This window comes from Podarcis gaigeae (assembly GCF_964106915.1).
Source record: "Podarcis gaigeae genome assembly, chromosome: 2".
NCBI classification, from domain to species: Eukaryota; Metazoa; Chordata; class Lepidosauria; order Squamata; family Lacertidae; genus Podarcis; species Podarcis gaigeae.
Window position 1 is genome coordinate 102,068,888 of NC_139679.1, and position 14,893 is coordinate 102,083,780.

General features: G+C 41.4%; 2 protein-coding genes across 4 annotated transcripts in view; both read right to left on the reverse strand.

Moving 5' to 3' along the window:
- LOC310837919 (uncharacterized protein C3orf49) overlaps positions 1-14,893 on the reverse strand; it is a 405,030-nt gene that overhangs the window by 288,053 nt on the left and 102,084 nt on the right. The gene's annotated exons all lie outside the window — the stretch shown is intronic.
- The window catches only part of ATXN7 (ataxin 7), a 95,141-nt gene continuing 81,927 nt past the window's right edge, over positions 1,680-14,893 (reverse strand). For all 3 annotated transcript variants that reach the window (XM_083723518.1, XM_083723517.1, XM_083723519.1), the window contains 5 exons: positions 13,431-13,696; positions 11,560-11,758; positions 10,726-10,847; positions 9,008-9,953; positions 1,680-6,712 (listed from right to left, as the gene is read on the reverse strand). In XM_083723518.1, coding sequence (XP_083579644.1) covers positions 6,695-6,712; positions 9,008-9,953; positions 10,726-10,847; positions 11,560-11,758; positions 13,431-13,696 — 1,551 coding nt within the window. In that variant the 3' untranslated portion in view covers positions 1,680-6,694. The remainder of the gene's footprint in view (positions 6,713-9,007; positions 9,954-10,725; positions 10,848-11,559; positions 11,759-13,430; positions 13,697-14,893) is intronic.

The following is a 14,893-nucleotide window of genomic DNA, read 5'->3' on the forward strand; positions in this document are numbered from 1 at the left end:
ACTGTAAGCTCTACAGAATATGTTGTGTACTGTTTACAGCAGGTGTGTGGAGCCCAACCTATGGCCAAATCTGAGCCTGCCATGTTTACTCCTTCAACCCATGAGGCTGTTTCGGGAAGCCATGTTTACCCCATACTACATCTGACATATATGCAAAGACGGGGTTTGACAAAAGCCACTTTGTGCAGCTCCCAAGGTACACAGCAAGCAGCTGTAGACAATTATAACGTCAGTGCCCTCCTGTGATATTTGTCCAGGCAACCATGTAGAGCACATTTCCTTAGACGTTTATAAATGAGGAACAAACATCAAATCTCTGCAAGACTTTTTCAAGACTTTTTCAAACTAGGCTTCTGCAGCTTAGTTTGTTCCATTTCACTTGTCAACCCGTAGCTTTTATCAAATCCTTTAGTATAGAGCAGACATGTGCAACCGGTCGATCGTGGGGTGTTATTGGTGGTTCCTGGTTGATCTTGGGATCCTGATTGATAGCCAGCCAGAGCCGGGGGCGGGAGCTCAACAACTCTGGTCAATCCTCCCCTTCCACACACCCACGCTCCTCCTGCCTCCAATGACTTGGGAAGACAGGAAGAAGCAAAGGATCAGCAGTGTTGAAGCAATGATTCTTCAACATCAACTTCGTTGGACTGGCCATGTTGTGCGGATGCCTGATTATCATCTTACAAAGCAACTACTCTATTCTGAACTTAAAATGGAAAGCGTAATGCTGGTGGTCAACAAAAGAGGTTTAAAGACTGTCTCAAGGCAAATCTTAAAAAATGTAGTATAAACACTGACAACCGGGGAAAACTGGCCTGTGAACGCTCCAGTTGGAGAACAGCCTTTACCAAAGATGTCATGGGCTTTGAAGACACTCGAACTCAGGACGCAAGGGAGAAAGGTGCTAGGAGGAAGGCACGCTTGGCAAATCCACACAGTAATCAACTCCCGCCTGGAAACCAATGTCCCCACTGTGGAAGGACGTGTGGATCCAGAATTGGCCTCCACAGTCACTTACGGACTCACTGTTAAAACCGTGTTTATGGAAGACAATCTTACTCGGCTACAAGTGATCGCCGAAGATCACTGTGCCTGGTATAGAACAATTGCCAGTGGGAGAAGGGATCTCTTTTACTTGATGGAAAACTAGAAAATGTGTTGATGCTCCCAATTGCTCTTGATTGCCTCTAAAACATGGGATGGCAGAAATTAATTGGGCAACCACTTCCCTTGATGGACTGAGGGCAGGCAGTGTCAGTGAGATATTCTATCTGCATATGCCATAATCTGGTTTAGTGAACCCAGCGAGAGGGGTGGTAGCATTCACTCACCTTATGCCACTGCCCTGGGTATTCCAAATATTTGTTTAGCCCACTGTTTCAGCACTGATTGATGTAGGAACAAAAACTGGACACACTCAAAGTAAGGGAGACTGGAGAAACTCATCATCTTAACTTCCAGTGTAGGCGAATCACTGTCCAAACCAAAGCTGTGTCCCTTTCTTCCTGTTCTTTAAAAAGTTTGCCATGAACACTAAGCCAGCTTTGCTGCGCATCTACCTGACATACGTGGGTTGGGGTTCTTGCTTCTTGGCAGAAGCTAACATGGCCCATCTTTTCCTTCCGCTACGACTAATTTTTGCTGGTCTTCGTAATGAAGCAGAAACATAATTGTGCATCTCATAAAGACAACCTAATCAATTTTATTGCCTTGTTTCAGTAACATCTTGTCTATACAACAAGCTAATTTCCTGGTCATGAAGCAAAAGCACAACTTTTTTCTTATAAATAGTATAAATTATTTTATTTACAGAAACTTGTTACAAAACAAATAGACTATATATTTATTTTCTTCTTTTAAATATCCAAAGTAATTTTTTTTCTACCCCATGACATTTGTTCATGTACTATACAGCAGCCAACACAAAAAAGTTCAGCTCTGAGCAGATGCTCTTGAATATGTATACAAATTATCAAACTATTCACACATTTTACACAGGAGATTGCTTTTCCCCCCCTTTCTATGGAGCCGGGCTCAACTCCAAAAGCAAGAAGCTTCCGCAGCCTACATTCTTATTGACATTATGTAGTGCTCATTAAAAAATAACAATAATCACCTTTCATAAAAAGTAGGATATTTTGCACAAAAGCATTTAAAATAAACGACCTTCTGCTTAAGGAAAGCAGAACAATCTTTTCAAGCCCAATCCCCTTCACCGTACAATTCCCCCCTTCCCAAAAAGACAAAACAGAAACAAACATCCTTGGCAATAACAACTCTTGCCGGAAGACGACTTACCGGAAGATGATAGGTTGAAACCACACTATGTGAACCGCTCTCATTCAAACCTCACTGGAACGAAGAGGGAGTTACGCATTTGCTAAATCCCATTCATTTCAGTGAGGCTGGTGCAGAGGATAGCCTGGCGGCGGCTTGTGTTGCTAATTTGTAAAATTGCTTCAAGAGGTAACTTTCCCCCCCAGTAATACAAAATAATGTCAACATTCTGTTGTTTTTGTTTTGTTTCATTTTTAAGTTCTAGCTGATAGCAACAGAAGAAAATATTCAAATTTACTTGTTGAAAAGTATCTCCAGAACCCTTGGCATTATTTATGAACTAGGGACTCGCTTCAATCGGATCTTTTGATTTTGTTTTATCCCGCGCCCCTTCCGCCATCCTCTCTCCCGCGTTAATATGTAGTCATATGTAGGTGGGGAAAGCAAGCTCCAATTCTTTTTTCCAACAGAACATTCAAGTCTTTAAAGGAGAAGCTGTCTAAAAAACAGTCCAAGCTTAAAATCTAGATATATAAATCAGGCACTTTCAGTTTTTCCATTAGTTTTTTAAACCACGTAAAGACTCACATACATGTGCACACATACACAAATGCTAAAAGAGAAAGAAAAAAAAGAATAAGAAGCCGTGTGTCATAACTAAAAGGTAGTCTTCTGGGACTCAGGTAACTGTAAGAAATGTTGTGTATACCAGAGCAGGCAAACCATATGCATCTAAATGCCACACAGCCTTCCTGCTTAGAGAAGTGGTGCCTGCGGGCATAGACTGCAATGCCAGAGCCTTCGTTTGTATCCAGCAATTCCCAAGACATTAAAAGAAAGAGACAAAACTCTTCCCCCTCCCCCCTCCCCAAACAAGAGACATCCCTTAAAAACTGCAAAGTAGGCATGTTATCTATTGGATTGGCAGTGAACCACTTCAAATTATAAAAAAAGTATTTGCTTTTCTCTTTTTAATTAATAAATACTAGATGATTTTCAATTGTACCAAAACTGGATATAAGAAAAAAAGACCTGTGCAAAAATACATATTTAAATATGTACAATCAATTAACAAAATATGTCTTCTGAAATAGGGATACTTCAATATTTATAATAGAACAAGAAATTCCAAAATAAAGATACAAAAGTATGGGTTTCATTATTTTTGTATAATTCTTTGTTCATCATTGCAACATTTTTTAATTTTTTTAAATTTATTTTAGGTTAAGAAAACTGCAGGAGTCATAATGAGAAGCTGGAAAGACTATAAAAATTGTATCTCTTAAATTAATACCAAAATCTTTCTAAGAAACAACCCAGCCACTGCAAATCTTGCAAGATAAATTAAATCTGAAATTTCCTTAATTATTTACAATAAGAATGTTGTCAGACAATAAAAGCTTCAAATACAATCATTCCATTTATTACTAAGCCCCCAAAATGGAATATTGTTTGTATAATATTTAAGCAAGTCTACACTTTGAGGGCAGGCATAAATTAAGACGTCCTCTGGTTCTATTCATGGCAAGTTTTAAAATTATAAGCCATAACAGACAGATACAGGCCACAATTCCATCCTGGAATGTCACTTACATAAGCCCCACTGAATGTATCAGGCAGGCTTTGCGCAAGAGCATGGCTGTGTTTGTATGAAGCTCCCGTTTCAACATGGCTTGCAATGGAGACATTCACAGTGGGAATTGGGCCCAGAGCTGCAACTCATATAAATTAAACACAGTGGTTAACTGCTGAACTTTTTACAATGATCTGCATGTCTTTTAAGGAGCCTAAGACTTGCTTTGATGCTTTCAGAGCAACATAATATTTATAAAACAGACATTTTTGAGTACTTAAAGCCACTAAAGGTTTAACTTATGAAAAATTTGTCAGCCTTCGAAGGTAAATCTATCAAAACCAAATTGCACTTGTGATCAAAAATATCCAACACATGGGAAGGAGTCAGTATCGATTTTCTCTCTGCGGAGCAGATACATTACTTTGGTCGTCTCCTCCCATGCCCCAAGTAAGCCAATTAAGAGGTTTTAACATTTTATAGCATCCTCTAGAAACTGAAGGGTTGTTCAAGCCCTCCCTCTTTTTAAATATTTGCATAATCAACACCATCCAAAATATTATTCCTTTACTTAAAAAACAAACACATGATCTTTTGTGAATTCAAGGCTTTAGAGTTGTCTGCATAGAGTCTTGTTGCTTCACTGTGTTTTAATAATCATAGCAAATTGGAAAACCTCAACAGGTTTTAAAAAACAAAACCCAAGCAGATGCTGCTTGTGGTGGTTTCAGAATCCCTGATGTGCAATGCACCACCATGGTCGGGAGAGAGGCTGGGCTGTGTGAATTAGAAAGGCTCAGATTGTCTAATCTCAGCAAGATCTGGTGCCCCTTTAAGGCAGAAGTCTACAGGCACACATTCCACCGAGAGTTTCTCCTGCACAAGCCCTGTTGAGGATAGATTCAGACAATCAGCTTTCTTCCTCAATGAGTACTGCTAACCATTTGGCCACGCATTTTATCAAGGACAGGAGTGGAACAGAGCTAGGTGATCTGATGGGGTACCCAAGGTGCAGTGGATTCTGCACCCATCACTTTGAGAAGTGGTGAAAATACAGCATGCTGAGAACTGTAGCTTCAGCAGAGTCTGCAGTTAGTCGGCACCCTCAGACAATCTAGCCTCACTTGATTATTGCAAGAGCAAATTCTCATTGAGGAGGCTGGCTGAATCTACAATCCGAAACACACCCCATTTAAATGGATAGAAATTTACTTTCTACGGGCTTGCTGAAGGAAAGCTCTGCCTGTGTTATGACCTATGGTTTGGGGTTCATTTTTATTTTTTTTCCTTTCACGTGAAAAAATGTATAGAAATTCCAGGTTGTAGTTCGAGATTCACTAGTGTCACAAACATCCAGATCAAACAATAATATTAAAGCCCTTCTGAGGATATTACTTTAAAACAAAACACTTTTGACTCATGGGAACGAGGGGAATGACCACTTGGGAGTGGATGGCGTTTAAAACACTCCCCCTTTGCTCACAAGATGGCTGTACAAGGGGTGCATTTAACACTGAGCTCAGAATTTGAACTGGCACTTAATGCAGTCATCCAAAAAATCTGAATGTGGACTTTATTGAACGGAATGCTAATTTGGTTATGTGAACAAGGCATCAACTTACTGGAAAAATCTTTCAAGAAAAATAGCAGTGAGATTTCTTTGTTTTAAAGGTTTGCATTTTAGTTTTATAAGGACTATTTTGTGTTCTGTTTTTTAAAAGGTTGGATGGTACAACCAACTTACATTGGCATTTTCAGTTTCCCCTACCCACCTACCCAAAACAACAAAGGCTTATGGCATACAGTATAGGTCAAGAAATATATTCTTTGGGAATAGTTTTAGAGGTCATTCACCATTTTGGATTTGAGAGTTTTGCATCTGGGTTTGGGGGGATATATATTTTTTTCAAAAAAGATCAAAGCAATTTTATTCAAAATCAAGCAGGCACAGCCCTCCTTCATACAATGTCGCTGTGCAACCTTATTTCATTTCAGTGGCAGTTGTACAGGACCCGACGAACGCTCCACTGGAATGAATGAAGAATACTGAGCAGCTGTGCTTGGTAGATGATGCTCATAAAATTGTTCTGTACCATGTGATTTCACTATTTAAATATGCTTCTTCTTTTTTAATTTTTCAGTGATGGCCATGAACATTTTTGTGTTTGTTTTTTAGAACTCCTGACAGCTTCTTATCCCAAATTACTTGCAAAAGGCTGGGCAAAATGTAGACCGTTTTTGTTTTCAAAGTTGTGCTATTTTTGCATTCCAATCAAGGAACATTGCTATAAAACACTAAAGCCGTATTCCCTTGTTGAGGGCTTCTTCTTCTTCTTCTGTTTATTGTGCCTAACACATTGTGCCCCCTCCTTTGTGAGGGGTTTTCACTGGACAGTGCCAAAGGGGCAGTTAATTATGCCTATGACACTATCAGAAGAAAAGAAAAAAAACAAGTCCACAGTAATGTTCTTTCCCAAACATTGCTTTGCCCAACCAACCTAGATCAAATAGTGGCAAGGCGATGTACTCCTGTAAGTGAAATCTCACAGGGCTTTTGTAGCAAGCTGTCCAGACCACTGGTAACACTGAGAGGAAACATCCTGTGGCTGAACGGCAATCCAGAGTCCATTTCCAAGCTTCGCTGCTACAGACATGGCTTCAGGGAAACTCCTTGATTGTGTGACAGTCCAGTAGATTTCCACACCTGAGGACTGTGGGAAGCTGGGAGAACTCAAAAGGCATCTTGGAGTCCAGGATTTCCAGATGGAGATTTATTCATTTTTCCCCGCTTGTAGTGAAAATAATCCAGTTCTTTTCTTACCATGGCATTGTCTGTGTCAACTGTTAGGGACGAGCCTTTGGCTTTCGCACAAATGAAAAGAGGAAAAACAGATAAATAAATATTAAATATTTTAAGTGATAAAGCTATGTCCAATTATATCATCTTGGATCCCCAAAATATGCTTTGGCAAAATTCAGTGGCACAGGATAGCAACCAAGCATCTACTTTCTTGGGGTGGGGAAAAACTATATGCATTTTATTGCTATATCATGTTAGGCATATTTCTGTATAGGGTTCTTTGTCACAGCAACAGCAAAAACCTACTTGACCCCTCCCTTTCTTATGCGTCAAAGAAAACTTTTTTTTCTTTTTTGCACAGTATATGGGCAAAGTTCAATTACTTGTCATCAAGGTTGAAAATTATGAAGTGGCTTCTAAAATTTCAGTAAGGTTACTGATTAAAAAAACATGAATTTCTGTTTTACTGCCCAGTCCCATATCCTCCCTTTAGTTCATTGTGGTATAATATTGTCAATTCCAATCAGCAACTTGTTCATTTGCAACAAGGCACCTGCCCCTGGTTGCTGAGATGACCAGTAATTATCAAATAAATAACTATGGAACCCATTATGCCCTGTTAAAAATAAATAAATAAATCAATGCTGCTTTTCTTGGCAGGTGCAGCAGATTTGAAAAAAAAAAACCTATTAGTTGATCCACTAGTGATATTTAAGCTACAAGCTGGCAATCTGGCGAAAGGCAAACGGACTTGAATCCCACTGGCACAAAGCTATCTGTTTGAGTTGTTTTCAATGGCACAACTAAGCTCTTCCAACTTGCAAGCAGCCCTATGGGGTACCCGTTTCTGCCTATGTGAAGGAATGGACTGGATGAGAGCCAACAAACGGAAGCTCAAGCCAGAGAAGGCTGAGGCACTGTCAGTGAGTGGTTCCCTAGACTGGATAGGTGGGAGGTCGCCTGATCTTGATGGAGTTTCATTCCTTTGGTAAAGGAGTAGGCACACAGCTTTGGAATACTTTGAGATCCTTTGCTGTTGCTTCCGACTCAGGTGGCCCCAGTGGTGTGGAGTGCCTTCGCTCAGCTTCGGCTGGTGGCCTAGTCTAACTTGCGTTGTCTCTGCTCCGATAACCATTAGGTTAGATTACTGCAATGCATTATACATACGGCTGCCTCTGCTAGGGCAGAATTCAGTGGCCACGTTGCTCACCAGGGCAAAATGGTTTGAGCATATTACATCAATCCTGGCCCGACTGCACTGACTGGCTGCCGATTAGTTTCCAGGACCAATTCAAAGTGCTGGTTCTGACTTATAAAGCCTTAAATGGCCAAAGAACGCAATACATCAAGGACCACCTCTCCCTGTATGAACTGACCTGGACCCTGCAATCATCTGTTGCTTTTCTTTGTGTGCCTCTTCCATGAGAGGTCAGGAGGGCAGCAACACAAAAATGGCCCTTTTCTGTGGTGGTTCCCTGCTTGTGGAATGCTCTCCCCAGAGGGGCTTCCCTGGTGCCTTTATTACATATCTTTATCTTTATTACATATCTCTATAACCAGACCTTTGGCTATTCTATGGCCTTTTAAATGTGTTTATGGAAGCAAGGTTTATTGGTTTGTTTTTGCTTTTGCTTTATTATGTATTTTGAGTTCTCATTTTCTATTTTTATTTTGTGAACTGCTCTGGGATCTTTGGATGAAATGTGGTATACAGTGGTACCTTGGGTTAAGTACTTAATTCGTTCTGGAGGTCGGTTCTTAACCTGAAGAAGGTCGGTTTTTAACCTGAAGCACCACTTTACCTAATGGGGCCTCCTGCTGCTGCCGTGTTGCCGGAGCACAATTTCTGTTCTCATCCTGAAGCAAAGTTCTTAACCTGAGGTATTATTTCTGGGTTAGCGGAGGCTGTAATCTGAAGTGTATGTAACCTGAAGTGTATGTAACCCGAGGTACCACTGTACAAATTTAATAAATAATAATAATATCTTCAAACATGAAGGAGTCTTTGGTTTCCCATAGCTGAAAACAGGAATGCCCTTCAGGATATATAGGTGAGTCCAGTTGAATCGTGCTATTTCCCCCAACAAGGAATCTGTGCCATGTCTTAAAAATTCAACAAGTCCCAAAAGATGAAAGGGAATTGTGCTTCTAAGAAGCAACAGCATCCATGGCGGCGAGGGAGTTAATTATAATAATAAACCATTTTGCAAAGCGAAGCATACACACACCCAAGATATCCAGCGCCAACATCTCTGACAAAAAAAAAATCACCTCCAGTAGGCAAGTAACTGTCCGGAATGGGAATTTGTCAAAGTAACTTGTCTGGATATCAATATGGCCCAAGTAAGATTTCATACCTGATGAAGGATAGAATTATTCATCAGTCCTTGTGTCCCTGGGATTGCACCAGCGTGTTTCGTGTGAATGTTGTTCACTGGCGGCAATTTGGCAACCTTGTTTGCTTTGCTGCTGCTGTTTATGCTGCTTGAACCAGGCGAGCACTTTCTTTTCTTTCCTATGAATTTGTCTAGGGAAGGATGTGAATGTGAAAACCCGCCGTGCGAGTTGACCGTCAGCTCGCTGGACTGGTGAATGAACGGCCCCAACGACAGGGTGGAATCGCCACTGTTCACCATCACACTCATTCTTTTGATAGATTCTGCAGGGCTCCCAGTCGGAGGGCCCCTCCCTGATTGGTCATGTTTGAGGCTAACCGAGTTAGCTTTACCAGTCACACAGTTGAGGCTGTGGGATGAAGACATCCCAGGCGAGTGATAAGAAGCCCCAGAGTTTCCAGAGTTCACCACACAGTTCTTCCTAAAGGACTCTGTGGAATGAGAAGAAGGTGCTGGCAGCACAGAACTGTTCTTACGCTTCTTTCCTGAGCTGCCACCGCTGCTGTTGCTACTGGTACTGTTGCAGTTGGCGCTGCTAGCAGAAGATTCCTTAGGCTTGAAAGACTTGCTGGATTTCAATTTCTGAGGTTTGCTGGACAGAGGCGACGGTACCGAGGAAAGCACTGGAGGTGTGGAAGGGGATGTAGACACTTGTCTTGATTGCATACTGCAGGCAGGTTCTGCTGCACCAAAACTTGCAGGGTTGGCATTGAGCGTAGTCCCGTGGGATGGTACCGATTTCCCACTGAGGGATAAACAGGAAGGAGACACGTGTGCTGGCGAGGGCATAGCTGTGGCGGGCAAGAGGAAACCTGTTGTGCTGGAGCTGTACTGCGACACAGGCGTCGAGCTTGTCCGGTGTGGAGCCCGCAAGGATGTAGTGTTGCTTGTCGCTGGAGGAATTTTCCTAGGCGGCAGGGAAAAGCAGGTCGTTAGTGCTCCATGGGTTAATTCTATTTTACCCACTTCAAATAAAAAAATCTGCTACCTTAACAGAAAGAAGACTGAAAAGGCACAGTGGGCACAGAGTCAAAGGCCCTACACAAATGGTCATCAGAATTAGATACCAGGGATCCCCCTTGTCCACCTAGCTTCACCAAGGGTTGCCAGCATTCTTGCTGGCAACCTAACAGATTTTGAAGAAAGCAATGTCCAAATCTCTCCTCCTGAGAACCTGGTAATAGCTCTATTGGACCAAGCCAATGGCACCTCTAGTCCAGCACTCTGTTCTCACAGTGGCTAACCAGAGGCCCATGGGAAACCTGCAGGAAGGCCTGAGCACCACACTATTCTTCTCTCCTGCGGTTTCCAGCAACTGGTATTCAGAAGTTGTCAAGGAAATCTGGTTTTTCTGCTCTCTTCTGTCCAAAAAGGTTCTCTCGCTCAGACCTCTCGGTTGGCTGCCTGGAACTGGCAAATGATCTAACAATGTATACATGTGTTACCTCTCTTGTGCTGGGTACTCAAGGCTGCGCTGGTAGTTCATTAATTGGGAAGGATGCCTCAGTTGAGAAAATGGATCATTTTCATTAATTTAGAAACACCTAAGACAATGTGTTGATGCTTAATGTTAACGCTCCTTAACTGCAAAAGAAACACGTTTTCCTCCTTCACCCCATGCGTGCAAAACACCCCACTTCACAATGAGATATATGACAGCCTGTTCTGTTTCTACTCACTTCCACATCTGTGAATTAAGATGCTTGTCCACCATGACATTAAGTGCACATCGAATATGGTTCCACCGCTTATCAAACACGTAGTAACCTCTTCCAATTTGTCGACTACCAAATGTGCAAAACTGGGGGGGGGGGGAGAGATAGTTACTTTAATAAATTTCTCAACCAGATGTTGCATATTAGCAAATATAAAATAAAGCAAAGACAAATAAAACAGTTGCAATAAAACAACATATAGAAAGAATCATAAGCATTCATGATTATCTGCAGCTCTCTTACAACTCAGAACTTCCATCTGAAGGAATCCAACAAATATACCAAATATAGAGCAGTTGATCCTGCCCAAATATCTTATTTCTCTGTGGAATACTGATGCTAAAAGCAGCCTTTCAGCTTCTCTGTCATCATGCTAGCTTCTTGTGTCTCAGAATAATTTACAGTGGTACCTCGGGTTAAGTACTTAATTCGTTCCGGAGGTCCATTCTTAACCTGAAACTGTTCTTAACCTGAAGCACCACTTTAGCTAATGGGGCCTCCTGCTGCCGCCGCACCCCTGGAGCACGATTTCGGTTCTCATCTTGAAGCAAAGTTCTTAACCCCAATTTAGCAGAGTCTGTAACCTGAAGCGTATGTAACCTGAGGTACCACTGTAATGCCTACCACAGTGATTGCAACCAACCCCAGTGATTCAGTATTCAGCAGTATTCTGTATCTAAACCCACAGCTACATCTGAATGCTCCTTCCTCTAGAGAACATGAAGTATTGCTGCTTATACACACGTTTAAAACACCAAGCAAGGGAAATACAAGGAAAATATAAACTGGGAAACGTACAGCAGCTGGTTGAGGATGATGATCTGAATAAAGACAATCCAGTTTTTCAACAGGCTCTTCTTTTTCATCACATTCTCCCTCATCGCTGGATAACCGAGATGCTGGCTCAGCTGCAGGTAAGGGAGCATGTGGAGATTCATGGACTGATGGAGATTCATTTGGGGCATTCCCACTTTGTTGGGCTGGGCAGCCAGGAGGCCTTCACAAAAGAGGAATCACAGTTAAATACCAACAAATGTTTTATAACTTGGCTTAAAAATGTATTAAAGCATTTTTATAGAACAAAGGTCTTAGATTTAGAGCATAGGACTTATTCCTATATTATTTACGCAAAATGGCACAATGAATTGGCAGACCAATCCCACAGCAGTGTCAAAAGTAAGCAATAAGCGCTTCACTAGAGGCAGTGTAAGAAGAACAGGAAACAGAGGGAGATCCACATGTTCTCTCTCTCTTTCCTAACCTTTCTGGCAGTCAAAGGCTTCGAGTACTCTGATGAACTGAGAGTTGGTGTAAATTCAGCCTCCGCCAACCTGGTACCCTCAGATGTTATGGACAACAATTATCATCAGTACCAGACAGCATGGATAGTGGCCAGAGATGATAGGGACAGTAATCCAACAATATCTGGAGGGCAGCAGGCTAGGAAAGGCTGGTTTGAGCAGTAGACAAGGCCTGAGGAGACCCAAGTTCCCATTTGCGCTTAATCACAAAGCTCAATGGATGCCCATGGACCAGTCACTCAGTCTCGTACATTTGACAGGGTTGTTGTGAGGACAACATGGGGGTGGGCAGCAATATATACATATATTGCCTTGAGCCCCTCTGAATAGAAACAAACATCATCTATCTCACATATCCAAGCTGTTAAAATTTGTATTTTCACATGAAATTACAACACATATGAACATGCATGAAGAGTAATAGTTTCTTACAAAAAAATAATAATAATCACACAACATTGGACCATTGTAAATCCTTGGAAATCTGTTCTAGAGAGTTGAGGAACCCTACAAAACCACACAGAATTGACAGTGTGGGGGGCTGCAGGAGGAAATTGGTGGAAACTCTTCTCTCTCTGTCTTACATGAATGCACCCCTCTGCTGAATCAAAGCTTGCACAGCTCTTCTGACACAGAAAGTACAGGGGGTTCATATGCCGAAAATACAGCTGAAAACAACTATGTGAACCAACCCTAAACTGGCCAATAGCCTTTGGTAACCTTCTGCCTTAGAGCGCTTGCTTGACAGTCGTTCTTAGAAATTAAAGCTTACCTTACACAGATTGCCTGGAAAAACCTTCTGCTCACACAATGTGTTGATAGGATTTTTATTTTTAACCAAAGGCAGACTAATTGCAGAAATGTTTCTCGGCTTTAGAGAGAGGCATATGGTGACTCCTGGCCTCCAATTCAGAAGAATGGAGACCTTGACCAAACTTTTTCAACTATTTGGCATTTACAGCCTTCAGCCCCTGCTCTATTAATGTTCTCATGCTTCTTGACTGTGGAACAGGTCACAATGATCTGGGCTTACCTGAAAATATCTAGGTGGTCTGATCATTTACCTTCATTAACTTGTTACCATGCTAAGCTTAATAAGCAGAGCTAATTCAGATCAATCCAAAGCTTGTGAGAGTACAACATAGAAGCATGCTGCATTGCCTATAGTGGTGTCATAGGAATTCTAATGTGAGACTGTAGTATGGCTCAGTGCAGACACTTAAAATCTTAAAATGGGAGAGCTGGTGCTACCTGGAGTGGCACAAATGGAGCAGACGGACCAGACAAGCAAGTATTCACCAGGCCTAATGCAGAAAGTCACAATTCCTCAAGTTCCCTCACCAAAAGTCACTGGGTGATTTTCTTTACCTTGGAAGACTGGGGGTGTGAGGTTTGGGTTTAGTAGGTACTAAAGGCTTTGATTCTGTAGGAATAACTCCATGAGAATTTTGGTGCAGCTCCTGGGAAGTTCTTGAAGGTGAGGGATGTGGTTCCCTGAGAGGGGGCATCTGCTGATGATGATCCAAATGGCGGAGTAATTCTTTTTCCCTGGTTTTGCTTTTGTGCTCAGCTAGTAATAAATCAAATCGTTTCCTTCGACCCTGTACAGCTCTCCGTTGAGTTAGGGAATGTGTCTGGAAATTAAAAGGCAACCAATTACTCCAGGTTGAAGAGGTATATGTGTGCAATATATATATAACCGAGCCTTGTATTGTTATGTCTGGCATTTTACTAGTGCAGATTTATCCTGTTTGCTTTTAGGAAAACAGAGCACAATACATATGGGGAGGTGGGTAGAGTGGTCATTTATGAAGCGTTTTTGGATCAGGAACAGTGGAATGGGGAGAATTGGTAGTGGTGGGGAGACCTGGCCAAGAAGGAACTCCAATCTAATCCACAAAAATGGATAGAAGGAAGAATACCAGGAATACAGAGGAAAATGGAAAAGAGCCTATTATATGCATCATATGTCTGGCTGCATAAATATATGAACTGGCATGAAGTGACACAGGTCAAACTTTCAAACAAGACCTGCAAATGCCATGTGCCATACTTGCATCTGGCATTAAGAAGATATTAAAAGTGAGCATTAAACCCATTAAAACGTCATAATCATGGAGTTTCCTAGCTCATGGTAAATCAAATTCAGTACATATGGTCCTAACCATAGGTAGTACAGGAATTAACACTGGATTGTGTATCCAAGTTCTGCAGTGTTTGTGATATAATATAATATAATGGTGTTTCTTGAATTTCATTAATACCCACTTAAACATAGAAATGCCATTTTGTTAAATTGCATTAGCTGGTGCTCCCTCTGCTGGAAATATAGGTGTTGTGCACAGCAATTAAAGGGTTTTGTGTACAAGCCATTCTTCAACATGTTATAGCTATAAATACCCTACCCTACATTTTTAGTGCCAGTTCAAACCCAGCCAGAGATTCAAAGTTGCACATAATCTTTGGTAATAAGGACAGCAAAGAGGTTTGCAGTATTGCCCTAGTAAGGGAGCTGAGGTGACAGTGTGAATGCAATTCAGAGCATATCTGATCTGTATTTTTATACTGCATTTGCTTATTTTCTTTAATCATTTCATTTGCATTATTTCAGGATAGTAATTTCAGTATCTGAATTTTCCCATCAGAATTTCCTGTGGCCTTGCCTTGTTTCCCCATGTCAAAAGATGAAGTCGTATTTAAGCAGAACTCCCTATTTTGCCAAAACCTATTTGTGTATCTCCCAAATTTTTTAAAAAGTGGGTGGGAGGGAGGAACTGGAACCATTTAGCTGCATTGTCTGAAAACACATAAATTAAGATTTAAATTAAACT